This window comes from Pygoscelis adeliae, unplaced genomic scaffold, assembly GCF_000699105.1.
Source record: "Pygoscelis adeliae isolate BGI_AS28 unplaced genomic scaffold, ASM69910v1 Scaffold160, whole genome shotgun sequence".
NCBI lineage: Eukaryota > Metazoa > Chordata > Aves > Sphenisciformes > Spheniscidae > Pygoscelis > Pygoscelis adeliae.
Window position 1 is genome coordinate 7,330,344 of NW_008824035.1, and position 15,343 is coordinate 7,345,686.

Consider the following 15,343-nt stretch of genomic DNA (forward strand, 5'->3'; position numbering starts at 1 on the left):
TAGCAGGGCCTGTTGCAACAGGACAAGGGGGAATGGCTTTAAACTAAAGGGGGGTAGATTGAGACTAGATGTAAGGAAGAAATTTTTTACGCTGAGGGTGGTGAAGCACTGGCACAGGTTGCCCAGAGAGGTGGTGGATGCCCCATCCCTGGAAACATTCCAGGTCAGGTTGGACGGGGCTCTGAGCAACCTGATCTAGTTGAAGATGTTCCTGCCCACAGCAGGGGGTTGGACTAGATGACCTTTAGAGGTCCCTTCCAACCCAAACTATTCTATGATTCTATGATTCTATGACTTTACTGTTAAGAAGCTTTTCTTGTATTTTATAAAAACATATGTGGAAAAAAATGTCTGTTTATTTGCCAGGTAAAAGAGAGTTTAATATTAAAAGTAGAAAAATCTGTACGAGTAACAGAAGATATCATTGTTAATCTAAGTAAAGAAAAGAAAGAGCTGACCAATCTTTGGGCAGTCTGGAATTTTAAAATTACTCAATTAAAACCCATCAAGCAACAGAGCCGGATATTTAAAGAACAACTAAAAAATGTAAGTAAAATAGCTAGAAGAAAGCAACTGTGGCAAACATTTGTAGACTGTTATTAGTTTGTTTGTGACTCTCTCATCAACTATTTAAGAGAGATGATCACTAGATACTTCTCCATAGTCTGTTCTGCCATTCAGATAGTCATCAAGAAACATGAAATGTTTTTGATCTTTTTTGCCCGTATTCAAACACATACAAGTCTAAGTCCCCACTTCAAATTTTAAGTTTTAATCAACCCCATATACTATACCAGCAGTGCTTTATTTTTTTTTTAAAGCACCATTTTGTTGTGATTTAATACTTACTAAACTAAACTGTGTCCTAATAGTTACTAAACTAATGTCCAAACATATTCATAAGGAAAGAGGATTGAAACTTCCTTGGCACAGGGACAGTGTGCAGTGCTCCTTAAAAGCAACACTAGCTAGGCTAGTAGCAGAACCAGAGGTGCTTAGCTGCTGTTTGTCTAGTGCAACTTATCACTAAACCATGATATCTGTTATCACAGAAAATACACTGTGTGTATGGGTCCTCTGGTCTCAGTGTCTGAATCGTTTTTGCGCACTGTCTTAGAGATTTCCTATCACCCTTGACAGAGTGTTTGGGACAGAGAGGTTTATAGTTTAAAAAAAATAAATTAGTCAACTTCAGAATCTCTCCTTTTTTTTTTTTTTTTTTTTTTAACCAGTAATCTCTTAATGAAATTTACTGACAGCATTTGGGTGTCTGGTTTGGGGAAGGTTCTTGTTACAAATTTAGATTTGAGTTTAATTTTTTTTTTTTTATTATTTACTACAGATAGAAACACTGAACTGTTTGATTATCTTTTAGACTGCCCATGGATTAGAGATTCTTCAAGAAGCACTCCAGCTTGCAGCAACAGTTGACCTTGGAAGTGACCTTTTTATTGTTTTGGAGCTACAAAAAAAGCTTAACCAAATGAAACCACAGTATCAGGTGAGAAATCAAGCTAGTGAATTGCACAGTGGATCAAAAGCTCTTTTTGGTACAGTAAAGATTCACATTCACCCCAGACAGAGTGTCTGGGGTCACAGTCTTTTATGTTTTACATTATTTTTCCAGAAGGAAGGGTTTATGTGTGTTTATAAGGTAAGGGAGAAGACATTTTACCTTCGGTGTCCAGAGAATGTCTTGCATGGTGTTAGTTGCATATTAAAGTGGCACATAAGCACTGGGGTGGTGGAAGTACAAGAAGAGTACCAGCTTCATGCTTTTGAGCTAGAGCTGGTAGGAGGCTGAAAGTATGTCATACTGAGCTTCCTATCTCCTCTGAATACTGTCTCTAAGTTTTAGCTATTCAATCTGCCATCCCCCTACAAGTCAGTTTGACTCGTTTTGATCCAAGGCTGTTTCTGGGTGATAGCTGAGATTCATGCCTAGCAAAAAGTAAAGTATGTGGAGAGTGTTTTAAAGAGCATGTGTTGATTTTTCCCCAACGCTATTTACCATTGTTAGGTTGTTATTTCATCAAATGTAAGGGAAAACTTGCAAATATGTTTGTGTAATTTGAGTAACTTCTGCTTTTTTGCTAGCAACTGAATGCTGAGCTTGAGTACCTGATAAAATTATTAGAATTGCCAAGCCAGAAAGGATTTCCTGTGAAAGAGAATTCTGAGAGAATAAGTGAGCTTATTCATCTCCGTCAAATGGTAAAGGACACAATGACAGAATATGTTGAGATTTTCAACCAGACAATCAAATTCCATCACATTAAAAAAGAAGTGAGTATAATCTTTTAAAGTATCCCTTATTCCCATTGCAGTTAAACTCTTCTTGGTTTTGGTGACTGTCGTCTTTCTTTTTTTTTTTTTTTTTTCCCCAAACAAACAGCATTAACCTGCCTGGTGATCAGAATTAAAATTTTGGATCTAAAACTGCATGAAATTTGGGAAATTTAAAATTCAGATCTGAACCCAAATTTAATTACTTAAACCCACATCAGCAAAGTTTAGGGTAACACATTATGGGTAAGGAAGGAATCATAAGCTTCCTTTCACGTTATTTTAAACACACACTGATTTTCGTTTTAATATATCCCAGCTGGAATGTCTATCAAAATCAGGAGAACTGGATATTCCTGAAATATGTGAGGACCCTGAAAATGTGCACCATGCTAAAGCCTGCCTTGTGAATGCTCAGGAGAAACATGCACGTATCAGACAGCTATATAAACTGCTTATTACCCAGGGAGCGGATATCTTGTCTGCAGTGCAGCAACCTGTGAGTAGAATTAGAATGATTTGTGAAATCAAGGATAAGTATTAAAGAAGATTATTGGAGCTGTCTGACTTTTAGATGTACAAAAATGTATTAATACTCTGAGAAAAATAAATACAGATCTTTAAGATCCTTTGAAAATAAAGCAAAACATAAAATGTAAAACAGCTGATCATTTTTAGATTTCTACTTTTAGAGTTTGCAGATATACAGCCATCAAATTAAATGAAACATCCAGGAATGATGAAACTTATCCTTCAGTAGTTACTCACATTATGAATTACTTTTGCCAAGAGAAAAGAAAAATTAATTTATTTGAAATCTTGTTTTAATTTTTTAATGGTCTGTCAACAGATCTTACTCTGTAAAACACTGAAATAGATTTGAAATAGGGAGGAAATTAATCTTAAAATATCAGCGCTTGGGAAAAAAAAAAAGCATGACTTTCTGTTCTGAAGTGCAGTTCAAGGCCTTGGTTATTTCTTGAATGCCACATCTATATGTTAGACTCCTGCTACTTTGTAAAGGTTGCTTTGCATATTTATTCTCCTATAAAGAACGGATAACAAAGAACAAAAAGTAAGTATAACAACAGTGGATCCCTTATTAGTGCATTCCAGACTGATTTGCATGGCAAAATGCGTAAGGAGTGAGTTATTCAGGGCAGGATTGTCATTGCCCTGTATTCGTTTATTAGGGAGAAAGCAAGACATTCCCTTATAAACTGCCTAGATTATCCACATTGCCAGTCTGCCTTCAGACTCCATAAATTGATTGACAGCAGAAAGGAGCTAATCTCCAGGTGGTAAAGGACTAGAGTAGGCCACTTCCTCTTTGCTCAGAGAAGACACCATGTGCAAGTTGTGACTTTGACCCAAAACTACTCCCCAGACTACTAGTGATTGAAACTGCTACGTACTTGCTTTCGTTACACTGGAGGTTTAATAGCTTACTTTAGCCCATTGTGATTGACTATGCATGTTCTGCCTCAAAATGATTTTCATTTTAGATTGGTTAAATCAGTACATTTCCTAAGATTCATAAGTTTCTTTGTCTATTCCCTGTTTAGAATTACTTGAATGTTTCTATAAAGAATCTGAAGCAAGAACTTGCTAGATTTGAGTATGATAGCATTAACTGGAGCTCCAAATCCAATAAATATGAGGAAGAACTGTCACAGAATTTCCAACACTGTACCACTCAAGAGGAGATAAATGAGGTAATTGAGATAAATCCCAACACATTAAATGACTTTTAAAAGGGCTGTTTTGTTCTGTAATATATGTTACTGTTTACTATTCCCCTAGATACTTCATACATATACAGAAAAGTTTATTTTCATCTTACCAGCAACCTTTGATCCACACAGCAACAGTAATAATCTGTGGTCCATAGCTCTGCAGTTCAGGATTATATCAAGTTGTTGGGCTGGCAATAAAGTGCTTTCACTGTACCAAGAGGACTGGAAATAGAGCAGCTATATTTTCTTTGACTTTCAGCTCTGTCAGCTTCATCTGAACATACATGAATCTTCAGATTTCTTTCTTACGAAGCTAAAGTTTCAAACAAAAATAGAATTTACATACATTGCAGTTGTAAGGCTATTAGAAAGAACTTTCAGTCTTTTAATGAAAAGTTCAGAATAATTTAGTACTTAACATTTTTTTCAGAAACCCAAGATATGATACTTAAAAAATTGCTAGAAGAAAAGGAAATATTCTTTGGCACAATATATTAGCATTTATTGTTATGGAACTTAGGTTAGGAAAAATTACCTAGTTAATAGGATTATTAATTTAGCATCTTAGTAGCCAAATACAAATCTACTCACAACTTAGCAGGTTGAATTAGATAGATGTCTCAGCAAAAATTAATTCAGGAAAAACATTCCATAGAATGAATTTTCTCAGAGTGATCCATCAAAATAAGAGGCTGATGGCCTCTAAACTTCATGTTCTGTAGATTGCACTTCTGTGCATCCATGCAGTATAGAAACCGGATTCTTACCTGGAAGGATTTCACACTAATGTTCCCTGTAATGTGAAGCATAGGTAGTGGAAACACAGGACACTGAAAGTTATATTTTCTTATTTTATCTTTCGCTAAGTAAATCCACACCTGAATAAAGAAAGACTGTATTTTCTTGATATCACCAAAGTAGAGGTGACTGAGCTTTCTGCCCCAACTATATTTAATGAGAAAATTATTGTTTGGATTTTCTTTTCTTTTACAAAATATTTTTGTGTGTTTGTGAAAAGTATCCATTTTCACAAAAACATATTTTGAAATTGAAAGAACATGGGCATAAAAAAAAGTTTTAGTTTTTTTTTAATCTCAGTTACAGTTCTAGTCCCTTGTCAGTTATGAGTGTGTTGCGCTCTGATCTGTGCATCGGTCTCCTGTGGTGTAACTTCTTGGCCTATGGTAGGAGGCAATAGGAACAGCAGGGAACCATGCTGTAGAAGAGAATGACAGCATGAAGTACCTAAACAAGAAGTCCCATTATGCTTTGCAGTGGAATGGCAGAAGCAGAATATTTGAGGTTTTAACTAAAGCATTCTAGGTTTTTACTGAAAACCCCTCAAATTTGCTGAAGAAAAGGAAATGTTCACTGAGCAACCTGTATGTAAGGCTGGCCATATTCAAAAACACACTGTTATATTAAATGAATCTCTCGTTTCTGTCCTTTGATTCAGGGATTATATAATGAGGGCATGAGAATGTGACTCCTTTCTAAGAAGAATTATTTTTCTATTTTTATTACTTGTTAGACTTCCAGTGAAAACAGGAAGTAGAGGAAAAAAGCGATCTGTCTCTCTCAAATTTAAATGAAAAGTGTGTCAGTGACACGTTACTCACCACATGCCCTATACTGCAAAATGTAACATTTTCGCTTCTCATAGTTAATGGACACCCTCTGTAAAATAATTGCATAGCATATTTTCAGTTGGTTTTGTGGTGTTCTTTTTTTTTCCTTATTTTAAGTTGGGAAAGCCATGTTGGCTGGTTAAGTTAAAACGTGTCATCCCCAGACCTAATTGAATCTTGAATGTAAACTAACTGAAATATACTAGTTTGGTGTATGGATACCTTTTTCTTTAGATTACTTTTCTATTAGAGGTTAGCATAGACGATATTTCCTAAACAAATACTTGGCTCATGTACCTGTATATGAATTAATCTACTGCCATTTTTCTTCATTTTTTTCATTAAGTATTTATAACTAATTCTGTTTAAGGATCAAGAAACCAGACACTGAACTACTTCAAGAATGTTAGTTATGAGCGTTCACTTCAGTATTTTAAATTCTGTTAATTTTAACATCAGAAATTAGTCTGAGTATTGCTAGTATCTAACAGACCTGTCTGAAATAACAATTTCTTTACCATCCACTATGTATAAGCAAATAAATATTTCATATGCCAGCAGCAAGCAGCAGCTGTTCATAGTTGTCACATAGTAAACAGCCAACCAGATAATTTAGTTGTGATTTACCAGTGCACAGAGAAAACTTTAAAACTGACTGAAAATATTTGGAATTCTGCTGTAAATACTTAAATTACTTTAGATTTAATGTGGTGAATTTACATGTATATATAAAGCACATGAGTGAGGGCTTTGGTCATTAGGATTCACTGGTGTTTGAAAATATCATTCTCAGAGGACTTGGCTAGGTCCCTGTGCTTGTAACATATTAGTGCTTCTATAAGAAGCAAGGAAACAAATACTTAAATTTATAGCCAAGGATACATAGCATGAGTTTTGAAACAGTCTTGGAGGATAGAAGAGTAAAATGCATGCCTTTTCTGTGCCTTCCCTAATTTAAAGAGAATTTACAAAGGCCAAAAAAAGGATTTATGCCCTCTACATCTTTGAAAGGTATGAGGAAAGCTCATATGACCTTTGAGATCTGTATTTGCCAGTTTGAGCTTCCTGCTTCACTAACTGGCTTGAGTAGCAGCCTCCGAAGAGCCGCAACTCCACCGCATTACACTGCCATCATTTGCGATAGGGCTGAGTCAAGCCTCAGGTAACTGTAGCTTAATACTGTTCATGGGATTATAGGTGACACAGTTATTTACAGAAGATAATTTTTGCAATTAAAAAGTCTTTTCTTTAGGCGATTACTTAAAAATAACATTTATTCATGTCTGCACAAAACTTGCAAGAGAAGAGTAACATCCTGAAGCAGTTTTTCAGCTCTCCCCAGTCATCTCACTTCTTTCCTCTTCATCATGTCATTATTTATACACTTATGAAAAGGTATGACTGAAACTGTGGATTTTAACCACAGAGGGTAAAGACCTATTTCTGTTCACAAGTCAGTAGGAACTGATACTTCTTAACACGTTTCTCACCTTGTAATTTATTTTGATTGTGGTCCCAGAATTAAAGTAATTACTTGAACAGCATCTTTTCTTTCTTCCCACTTTTTGGCTGGCTTTGCTTCTGTCTGTTCTTTAATCTTTGCCACTTTGAAAATCTATTTTCAGCAACCTGCTTTCATGGGCTATTTTGATTATTAGTGCTACTAGAAGTTTTATGTATGAATAAAAAGGGAAGGGTAAGTGGCTAACAACACTGAAGTACCTCCTAGAGTGGCTCACACAGGAATCAAAGCATTTTACTGGAACTATACTGTTAACAAAAACATGTTTAAAACAGCTTTATAACTTGCTTTTTCCATTTATTTTGTAGTTCTGTGATAAATCGGAGCAATTGACAGCTAAACCCCTCTCCTTCACTATCATTCTCCACCCATGACAGGACAACTATAGTTAGGAGCAGCTGCCTGATTAATGACTATGACACAATGGACAAGTTACAAAGTTCCATTAAACTTGTGGGCTGAAGTCACTGAAGTGTATTAGGGTGTATAGTTCCTTTAGTATTTCTTATATAATTTTGCAGAACATAGTGGAAAAAAGAGACGTTTAGATTTCTAAAAATTGGCAGCCATGTATCATCCTTGGTACAATTGCTGATAAGAACAGGAATTGTGTACGTGCACTCTGAGGGAGCTGAATCTGGTTTTTCCACTGAGGCTAAAAGAGAAGAGTGACAGCAGCTGCAGACCTTTGACACATGAGCCATCATATCTGAAACAAGGCGATCTAATTTCACATACTGCTATGAGGAGAGCCTCTGGCCTTATAAATGATCACTAGCCTATGTATGTGCATAAGCCAGTGAAATAAACTAAAATAAACTCTTGCTCATCTCTTCTTTTCCTCAAAATTCAACCAGCAAATAAGACTCTCATGTTCTGAATACAAAATGTTGTTCTGCAGAAGTAGTTTTTAGAGGACTTTTAGATATATTTTATTTTTCTGTTTACTTAGGTGGGATAAAGAGCTTAAACTAATTGGAGACCATAATGCCGGAGATAGAATTCCCCTTCTTTTCCATTACACTGAGTGAACACCATCTGTCTATTCACTGCTGAAATAATGTGGCAACATCCCACTAGATGAAAATGAAAAATATATCCCTTGATGGATTAACATTAGTATGTAACAATAATAATAATAATGATTGATTGCTACCTGTTCCAATAACAGTAGCTGCAAAATGAGCATTCATTACTCCCTGGATTCTTTGGCGGGGAAGGGGCAAGGGGAAGCTGTAGGACTTTTTAATATTAAAAAAGCCTCAAATATGTTAACTAAATATCAAATTGTGGATGTGACCTGAACTTGTTAACACTAATCAAGTAAGTTAAGTTCTTTTCATTTGTGTGTCTGGAGGAACAGACTCTAAAGCATTAGAACTGCTGCATTTCTTTTATATCAGTTCCTTTAGATAAATATAATTTTATACAATTTATTCCACATTCTCCTAAAAGCAAAAGATTGTCAACCCAAAGGATGTGAAGTTCTAAAAAAAAAAACCAAAAACAATTCAGTTGTTTTTATATTCTTCCTTTTCAAATTTTGGGAAGTAATTATAAATAATTTGAAAATGTGATCATGGAATTGCAATGTAATTAAAACAGTACCTTTTGTAAGGTACCAGATGCATATTTTAAGCACGTTTTTCACTTGTCTGCTTCTCATATTTGTTGCTTAAAGGCATTCAAAAGTAAACTGTAATATCTAAAAGTATTTTTTGCAGTTGTAAATAAAATTGAAAATTATATAGCTTTCAGAGAAAAAATATTGAAAAAATAAAATTTCATACTTAAAAAAATTCATAGTCCTTTAAAGATCATTTAGCTGAGTATGTTTTATATGTTTATTTATATAACATTGCTAATGCAAAGAATGATATGTGGTTTATTAAGGGCACTTGTAAGAGGACATTAAAGCAAACAGGTAATTGGTGTTGAAAAAAAAAAGATAAAGAATATAACAACCCTATATTATAACTAGTTCCCATGGTAAATAAGCACTGTTTTTTTAAATTACATTGATCATATATGACTCTTCTTTTTGATGTGTATCAAACTCATTCTGGTAAATTGGCGATGCATCTGATCCATATGTGTGTAAATGAAAGTGTGGCTTCCTAGAGCTTCATCAGTGTTATTCCTATCATTCTGGATTTTTAAAATATTTCATAGATTAAAGAAACTATAGCTACATTCCACCTATGTAACAAAAGAGGTTTACAGCAAATTTAATATAACTAAATTTAATAGTAGTTATCTCAGCTGATATAAGTCCATCTGAAAAGTCCTAAAAGGCTAGGATGCTTCATAATCAGAGCTACTAGTTCATCTTAATTTATATTATTATAAGAATAATTTTCCCTAATATTGAACTTGCTGCACCAGGTCAGTGCTAACTGGTAATAATACTCTCACATGGTACCAAATTTATCTAGCTGTAGTTAGGTGAAGCTTTCTTTGGGTATCTGTTAGGCAGAATCTCTCTGCTACCATACTCATAGAATAGTTATTTGAAAGGCAGGTGCTCATATAGTCCACATCTTGATCCAGCAAAGAGCTGGATTCATCTTTGTATGCTGTGAATAATAGTACTAAGATGTTTGGACTAGCACAGTGTATAAAATTAAGCCCCTGTGTAACTTCCTTTCAGAACCAACCTGACATAAATTAAATGTTGTATTGTAGGAGAAAAGTACTATGAATAAATACGAATCTACTTGCCCAAGCCCAGTAAAACTATGTTTTTCTGGAAACTAAGCATGGGTATACATTTACATGACTACTATTTCCACTAAATGGATTAGACTATGTGAAAGACATCTGCCTCTAGTTAAAATCAATGAAAGCTCTTGGACAGGGTTTTTTCATAGATTGTCTAAGGAAGGATTTCATCCTTTGCCCCAATTCTTTTTTTTGCCCCAGCCATTCTGGAAACAATACTCAGCATTCAGAATGCAAAAATGTTGATTCAGCAAGATTATGAGTTTCCACTACTGGAAAGAAATCCTGAGGAAGTAAGGATGCTTTATGAGATGTCATAGTATTATTAATTTCTGTATTAAATTTTCAGTGCTCAGATTGTGGTCTGTTAAACAGCTTTTGAAAAAAAAACTGGGTTGAAGTGTGCTGGTTTCTTTTTTGCTAACAAATATGCTTACTCTGTTTCAGCTCAGAGAGTCATTTAAGGATCTCAAAAAGAAATTCAACAATTTGAAATTTAACTACATGAAGAAAACTGAAAAAGCTCGAAATTTGAAATTACTTAAAATACAGATTCAGCAAGTTGATACATATACACAGAAAATACAGGTAATATCAGAAATTTTAGTCTTAGTGAAGGCTTCATTGTTGAATTGCTGTGGCCTGTGCCAAGCAGATCAAAGGAGATGTAAAATTGTATTGTGGGCTTCCCTGTTACTCAGCTTTATATCCTTCCCCTGTCTCAGTCACTGGCTGAGACATTTTTCACTGTTGTGTTCCTTTTATTCTTCCATTTCCTTCAGTGAAACAATCTTAATTCATGACTTCTCTGTGTTCACTCCTTTTATCCTCCATTATTTTTCTATTTAATCTTTTATTCTTCTTGCCTCTGTTCCTTCATAATGTGTGACCTAGTCTTCCCTCTCCTTAAAAAAAAAACCAAATAAAACAAATACCCCATCAAAATCAACAAATCAACAATAAATGTGCACATATTCCCTCTTACATTCAGCTACTTTCTTGTCTTTCTCATTTCATCATTTAAATCTTCAGAACCTTTTTCTGCATCCATTGTCTGGAGTTGATCATGCTCATTTGCACCTTAGAACCATGCTAGCCTCACCAATTCTTTGCATTCACCAGAAACTCTTCTTCCAAAACCTCCAATGACCTTTTTAGCTGCCAATCAGAACTAGCACTTTTTGTTTCTCTTGCCCTGCCAGTCTCTTCCTTCAAACTTTTTTGAAATTTTCAGTAGCTTCTATGATTCTATTTTTGCTATTTCTTTTGTTGTCATTGACTGTTCCTTTTACAACGTTTTTTTTTTTTCCCTTTCTTTGCAATTTCATCCACAAATGCGAATTCAAATCACAGAATAGTTGAGGTTGGAGGGACCTCTGGAGATCATCTGCTCCAATCCCCCTGCTCAAGTAGGGCAAATTGGAGCTGAAATTCCTTCCTCAGAGCAGGGTCAACTTCAAAAGGTTTCTCTATGTCATGTTCAGCTGGGTTTTGAATATCCCTAGAGATGGAGACTCCACAGCCTCTGTGGGCAAGCTGTTCCACCCTCAGAGTAAAAAAAAAAGTGGGGTTTTGTTTTGTTTTTTCCTTAAACAGAATTTCCTGTATTTCAGTTTGTGTCCATTGCCTCCTGTCTTTTCACAAGACGCCACTGAGATGAGTCTGGCTCTCTGTTTTCTTTACTCCCTCCCATCATGTTTTTATACACATTGATAAGATCCACCTTGAGCCTTCTCTTCTCCAGGCTAAAAAATACCAGCTCTCTCTGTCCTTGTATGACACATGCTCAGTGATCTTTATGGCCCCTTGCCAGATTTGCTGCAGTATGTCCAGGTATTTCTTGTACTGGGGAGCCTGAAGTGGACACAGGACTCTAGATGTAGCCTCACTAGTGCTACGTAGAAGGGAATAGTCACTTCCTTTGACCTGTTGGCAACATGCTTCCTACCAGTGTATATTCTTACAAGTGTATACGTGGACAGTTCATGAAATACTTTCCTATTTTAAATCAATCTCTTCCTTTCCAAACAAGAATCAAGGACCTGTCTTTTTGCATCACTTGTAAAACAGCTAGCAGAACGAAGTCTTGATCAACTGTCAAGACCAGTGTTCCCAGGATATAAAATATATAAATGTATATATGTATACCATCTTATCCTAAAACTTACAGGTCATGTTTATACCAGACATCATAAAGTACTAGTATGAATACTTGTTCCCCTTGGTCTTTGGGATTATGCTAGATTATCACTGATGTTGCTTACATCAGATTCTTAAGCAATATGTTAATATTCTAGGACATAAATAACTGTGATGCTTAAATTGACTTGTATTTGATCAAAGACTCCAAAGGCTTAGTAATATTTTTTCCTTTCCAGATTCAATGAAAGTTCAAGATCCCATGTTTTATTACTACAGATATTTGTTTATTTTTAAGATGAAAAATGTAACTCAATTCCACCTTTAGTAAATACAATTTACATTGATTTTAATCAGCATTGTAGAGGTCCTCCAGTTTCCTTTGATTTTTGAAAAAGCAACTTTTACTTGTAATTTTTAAAACACAGGACAAGAAATAGGTTTGTGTGGTTTTTCCCATGTTTTTTACTTCTTATTTCTAAAAATAGAAACACTTTTGTTGCAGTATTTAACATTGCTACATCTTTTAAACAGATTCTTAAAAAGAAGATGGATAATTTAGAGAAGAAAGTCATTGGCTCTGTAGCAAATGAACCTAATGCTAAAGTTAGAGTCCTCCTGGGGTCAATCAGTGACTTACAAAAACAGCTGAATGACTTTAGCAGAGTTGTGGAGGATTACAAGCAAAATCTGGATCTCGTGGAGCATCTGCAACAGATGATGGAAGAGGTACTAGTAAACCTGAGATCCCCACTGTGGCTGTAATAATGATCCAAGACTGGGATAGATAAAAGCGCTTATAACTACTTCAGGCAAAAATCTCTGGCTTCCAAAAGTAGTAGATTGGTAAAAATCTATTATTTTCTTCTATTTTTTTCTGTGTAACTTTGTGGAGAAAGGGAGAAAGAAACATGCAACATGACCATATTCTTGGACTGCTATGCATGTGACTGGGGTCTCTACCTCCATATGACTTTCATAGTGATTCAGCATGTCTATGATCATAGTCATGAGCTCATTTTCTCTAAGTATATTCTGAGGCAACACAGAAAGTGCCACAAGGCACTCTTTGATAGCTGTCAAACCACAATACCCACTTTGTTAGTTGTCAGGAAGAGCTGTCTGTGTGGTGTGCAATTCTGGAACTGAAATGTAAAATATTCAGTTCCTTAAAAGCAGCACATAATTTTTTTTAATTGACTTAATTGTTAAGTATAGGTACTTTTTTTCTTTTCCTGAACTGCAGTCTAAGTCTTTTGGAGATTTCTGTAACTTCACTTTCACGTGCCTGAGGACTGCCTCATGCATTGCCTTTTTTTAAAAGAAAAAAAAAATTGTAACATTATTTTCCCTCTTGCCACATTGTGTTGGTGCACCTGCTGTGAGGCAAGCACATTCCTGTCATCATTGTTTATTTTTAGAAATAACACTTTTCATATCTCCAAAGTGATCTAAATACATGACAAATAAATTCCCTTAATGATGGATCACAATACTAAAGTTTTGTTTAAAAGATTTTTTCAGTGTCCAGTAATCTGATCAATATGTCATTTCCTATATTGTTAGCAAAGCATTGTTGCTTTGCTATATTGTTAGCAATTTACCGTTTGTTGTGTATTTACATTTTTAAACTCCCCCCTTACTTTGAGGGAAATAAATTATTCCCTAGAGCTAAAATTTAAGATTTTTTTTTTATTCAATGTAAAATATCACCTTTTGTTCAACAGTTTTCTTTCAGTGAATAGGCACAGACTTAAATACTGACTTTAATGGCAGTTAAAAATGGTGATTATTAGCTGCTTGCTGTAATGATGCAGTACAGGTCATACTGAGTGAACACCAGATTCTATCCTCCTCTGAGTATTGTTAACCAAAAATGTTTATTAAGGGTATGTTCTAAAGTACATTCTTGTCAGTAAGAAGATTCCTAGCAACTTTAATGGTTGCTGAGACCAAAAACCCTGTTTGCTAGTAGACTAAATCTAAGCAACCTTGCTGCCCTTACAGAGGTATAGCTGTGGCCATGAAATGAAGTTTGTGAAATTAGTCAGTTGATATGCAAGGTGGAAAGAACTCATAAATAAAACATATGTTTGCAGATCCATTAACTAATAGCCTCACCATGCTTGTAAGATGAGCATGGATCTAGTATTTAGAGAAAATTTAACAGATATTAATATTTGAAGCAGCATTGGTAATGAACAAATGTTTTTCAGGTTTAATTAAAATCAGAAAATTTAAGACATACTGTATGCCACTGATTATGGAAAGTCTAAGAATAGTCCAGTCTATTCTACAAAAGCTTGAACTGCTGATAATTCATTATAATGCAATGTTTTTATCCCTCAGTGTCAATTTTGGTTTGAAGATGTGAGTGCAACAGTCGTTAGAGTTTGCAAGTATTCTGCAGAATGCAAAACAAAAGAAGCAATAGAGACTCTCTACAAGCAATTCAATAAGTTTATTGAGCCTGCAGTACCTCAACAAGAAGAAAAAATTCAGCAGATTATAGACCTCGCTGAACGGTTATATGGTGAGGAGCTGTCTGGTAATGTACTGTGGAGAAAAAATACAATAACGTAGGACAGGAGGAAGCAGATTCCTAGATTTGTTCATTTAAGAAGCAAATCCCATGAAGTTTAAAAAACAAATGTTGTTTTCAGGTATTGACTGGAAGAGGTGAAGGATTTCAGAACAAATATTTAAAATATAAAGATATGAAAGTACTCAACAGTCTGGTAGTTTTCTGTATACAGCCTGAGTTCACCTTGAAATCAAAGTATGAATGTCTTTGTAATATTTATGAGCCTGGAATTCAGACATCATGGCTTATGCTATATCGTAACAGGCAAGCCTTTGAAGTCAAAGTACATTACAGTGATATACCTCAGTGTTGAGTGAATTTTCTACATTAACACTGTGAATAATTAGTGGTATTTTATTGCCAACTTTCTTAAGCATTTTATTAGCAAAAAATGTAGATTGTTATGTAAATACTGTATTTGCAATTGTATTGATTTGGAACATTGTTGACCAAAAAGAAGGAAGGTCAACAAACTTCAGATTTTGCTTTTTTTTCTCCCACGCATAATGTTTATATACTTGTTGAAGTTATTTTATCCAAAGATAAGGTGACCATCCAAATGTGCAAGGATACTGTGTGGCCTATCAATTCAAGTAGTAAATCTGAAAAAATTTCAACAGAGTCAAACTGTGCTTTTAAATTCCTCTAATTTAGTGTTTAAAAGACTATTTAGAGAGCACAGATCGCTTCCCCCCCCCCCCCCCCTTTTTTTTTTTTTTTTTTTTTT

The 15,343-nt window shown here is 34.9% G+C and overlaps 1 protein-coding gene across 1 annotated transcript in view; it reads left to right on the forward strand.

The window, feature by feature from the left end:
• Window positions 1–15,343, forward strand: part of CCDC141 (coiled-coil domain containing 141) — a 110,599-nt gene that overhangs the window by 73,126 nt on the left and 22,130 nt on the right. The window contains exons 13-20 of the mRNA XM_009332356.1: window positions 367–546; window positions 1,376–1,501; window positions 2,098–2,286; window positions 2,606–2,785; window positions 3,852–4,001; window positions 10,341–10,481; window positions 12,567–12,761; window positions 14,382–14,565. Of these exons, the coding sequence (XP_009330631.1) occupies window positions 367–546; window positions 1,376–1,501; window positions 2,098–2,286; window positions 2,606–2,785; window positions 3,852–4,001; window positions 10,341–10,481; window positions 12,567–12,761; window positions 14,382–14,565 (1,345 nt within the window). The remainder of the gene's footprint in view (window positions 1–366; window positions 547–1,375; window positions 1,502–2,097; window positions 2,287–2,605; window positions 2,786–3,851; window positions 4,002–10,340; window positions 10,482–12,566; window positions 12,762–14,381; window positions 14,566–15,343) is intronic.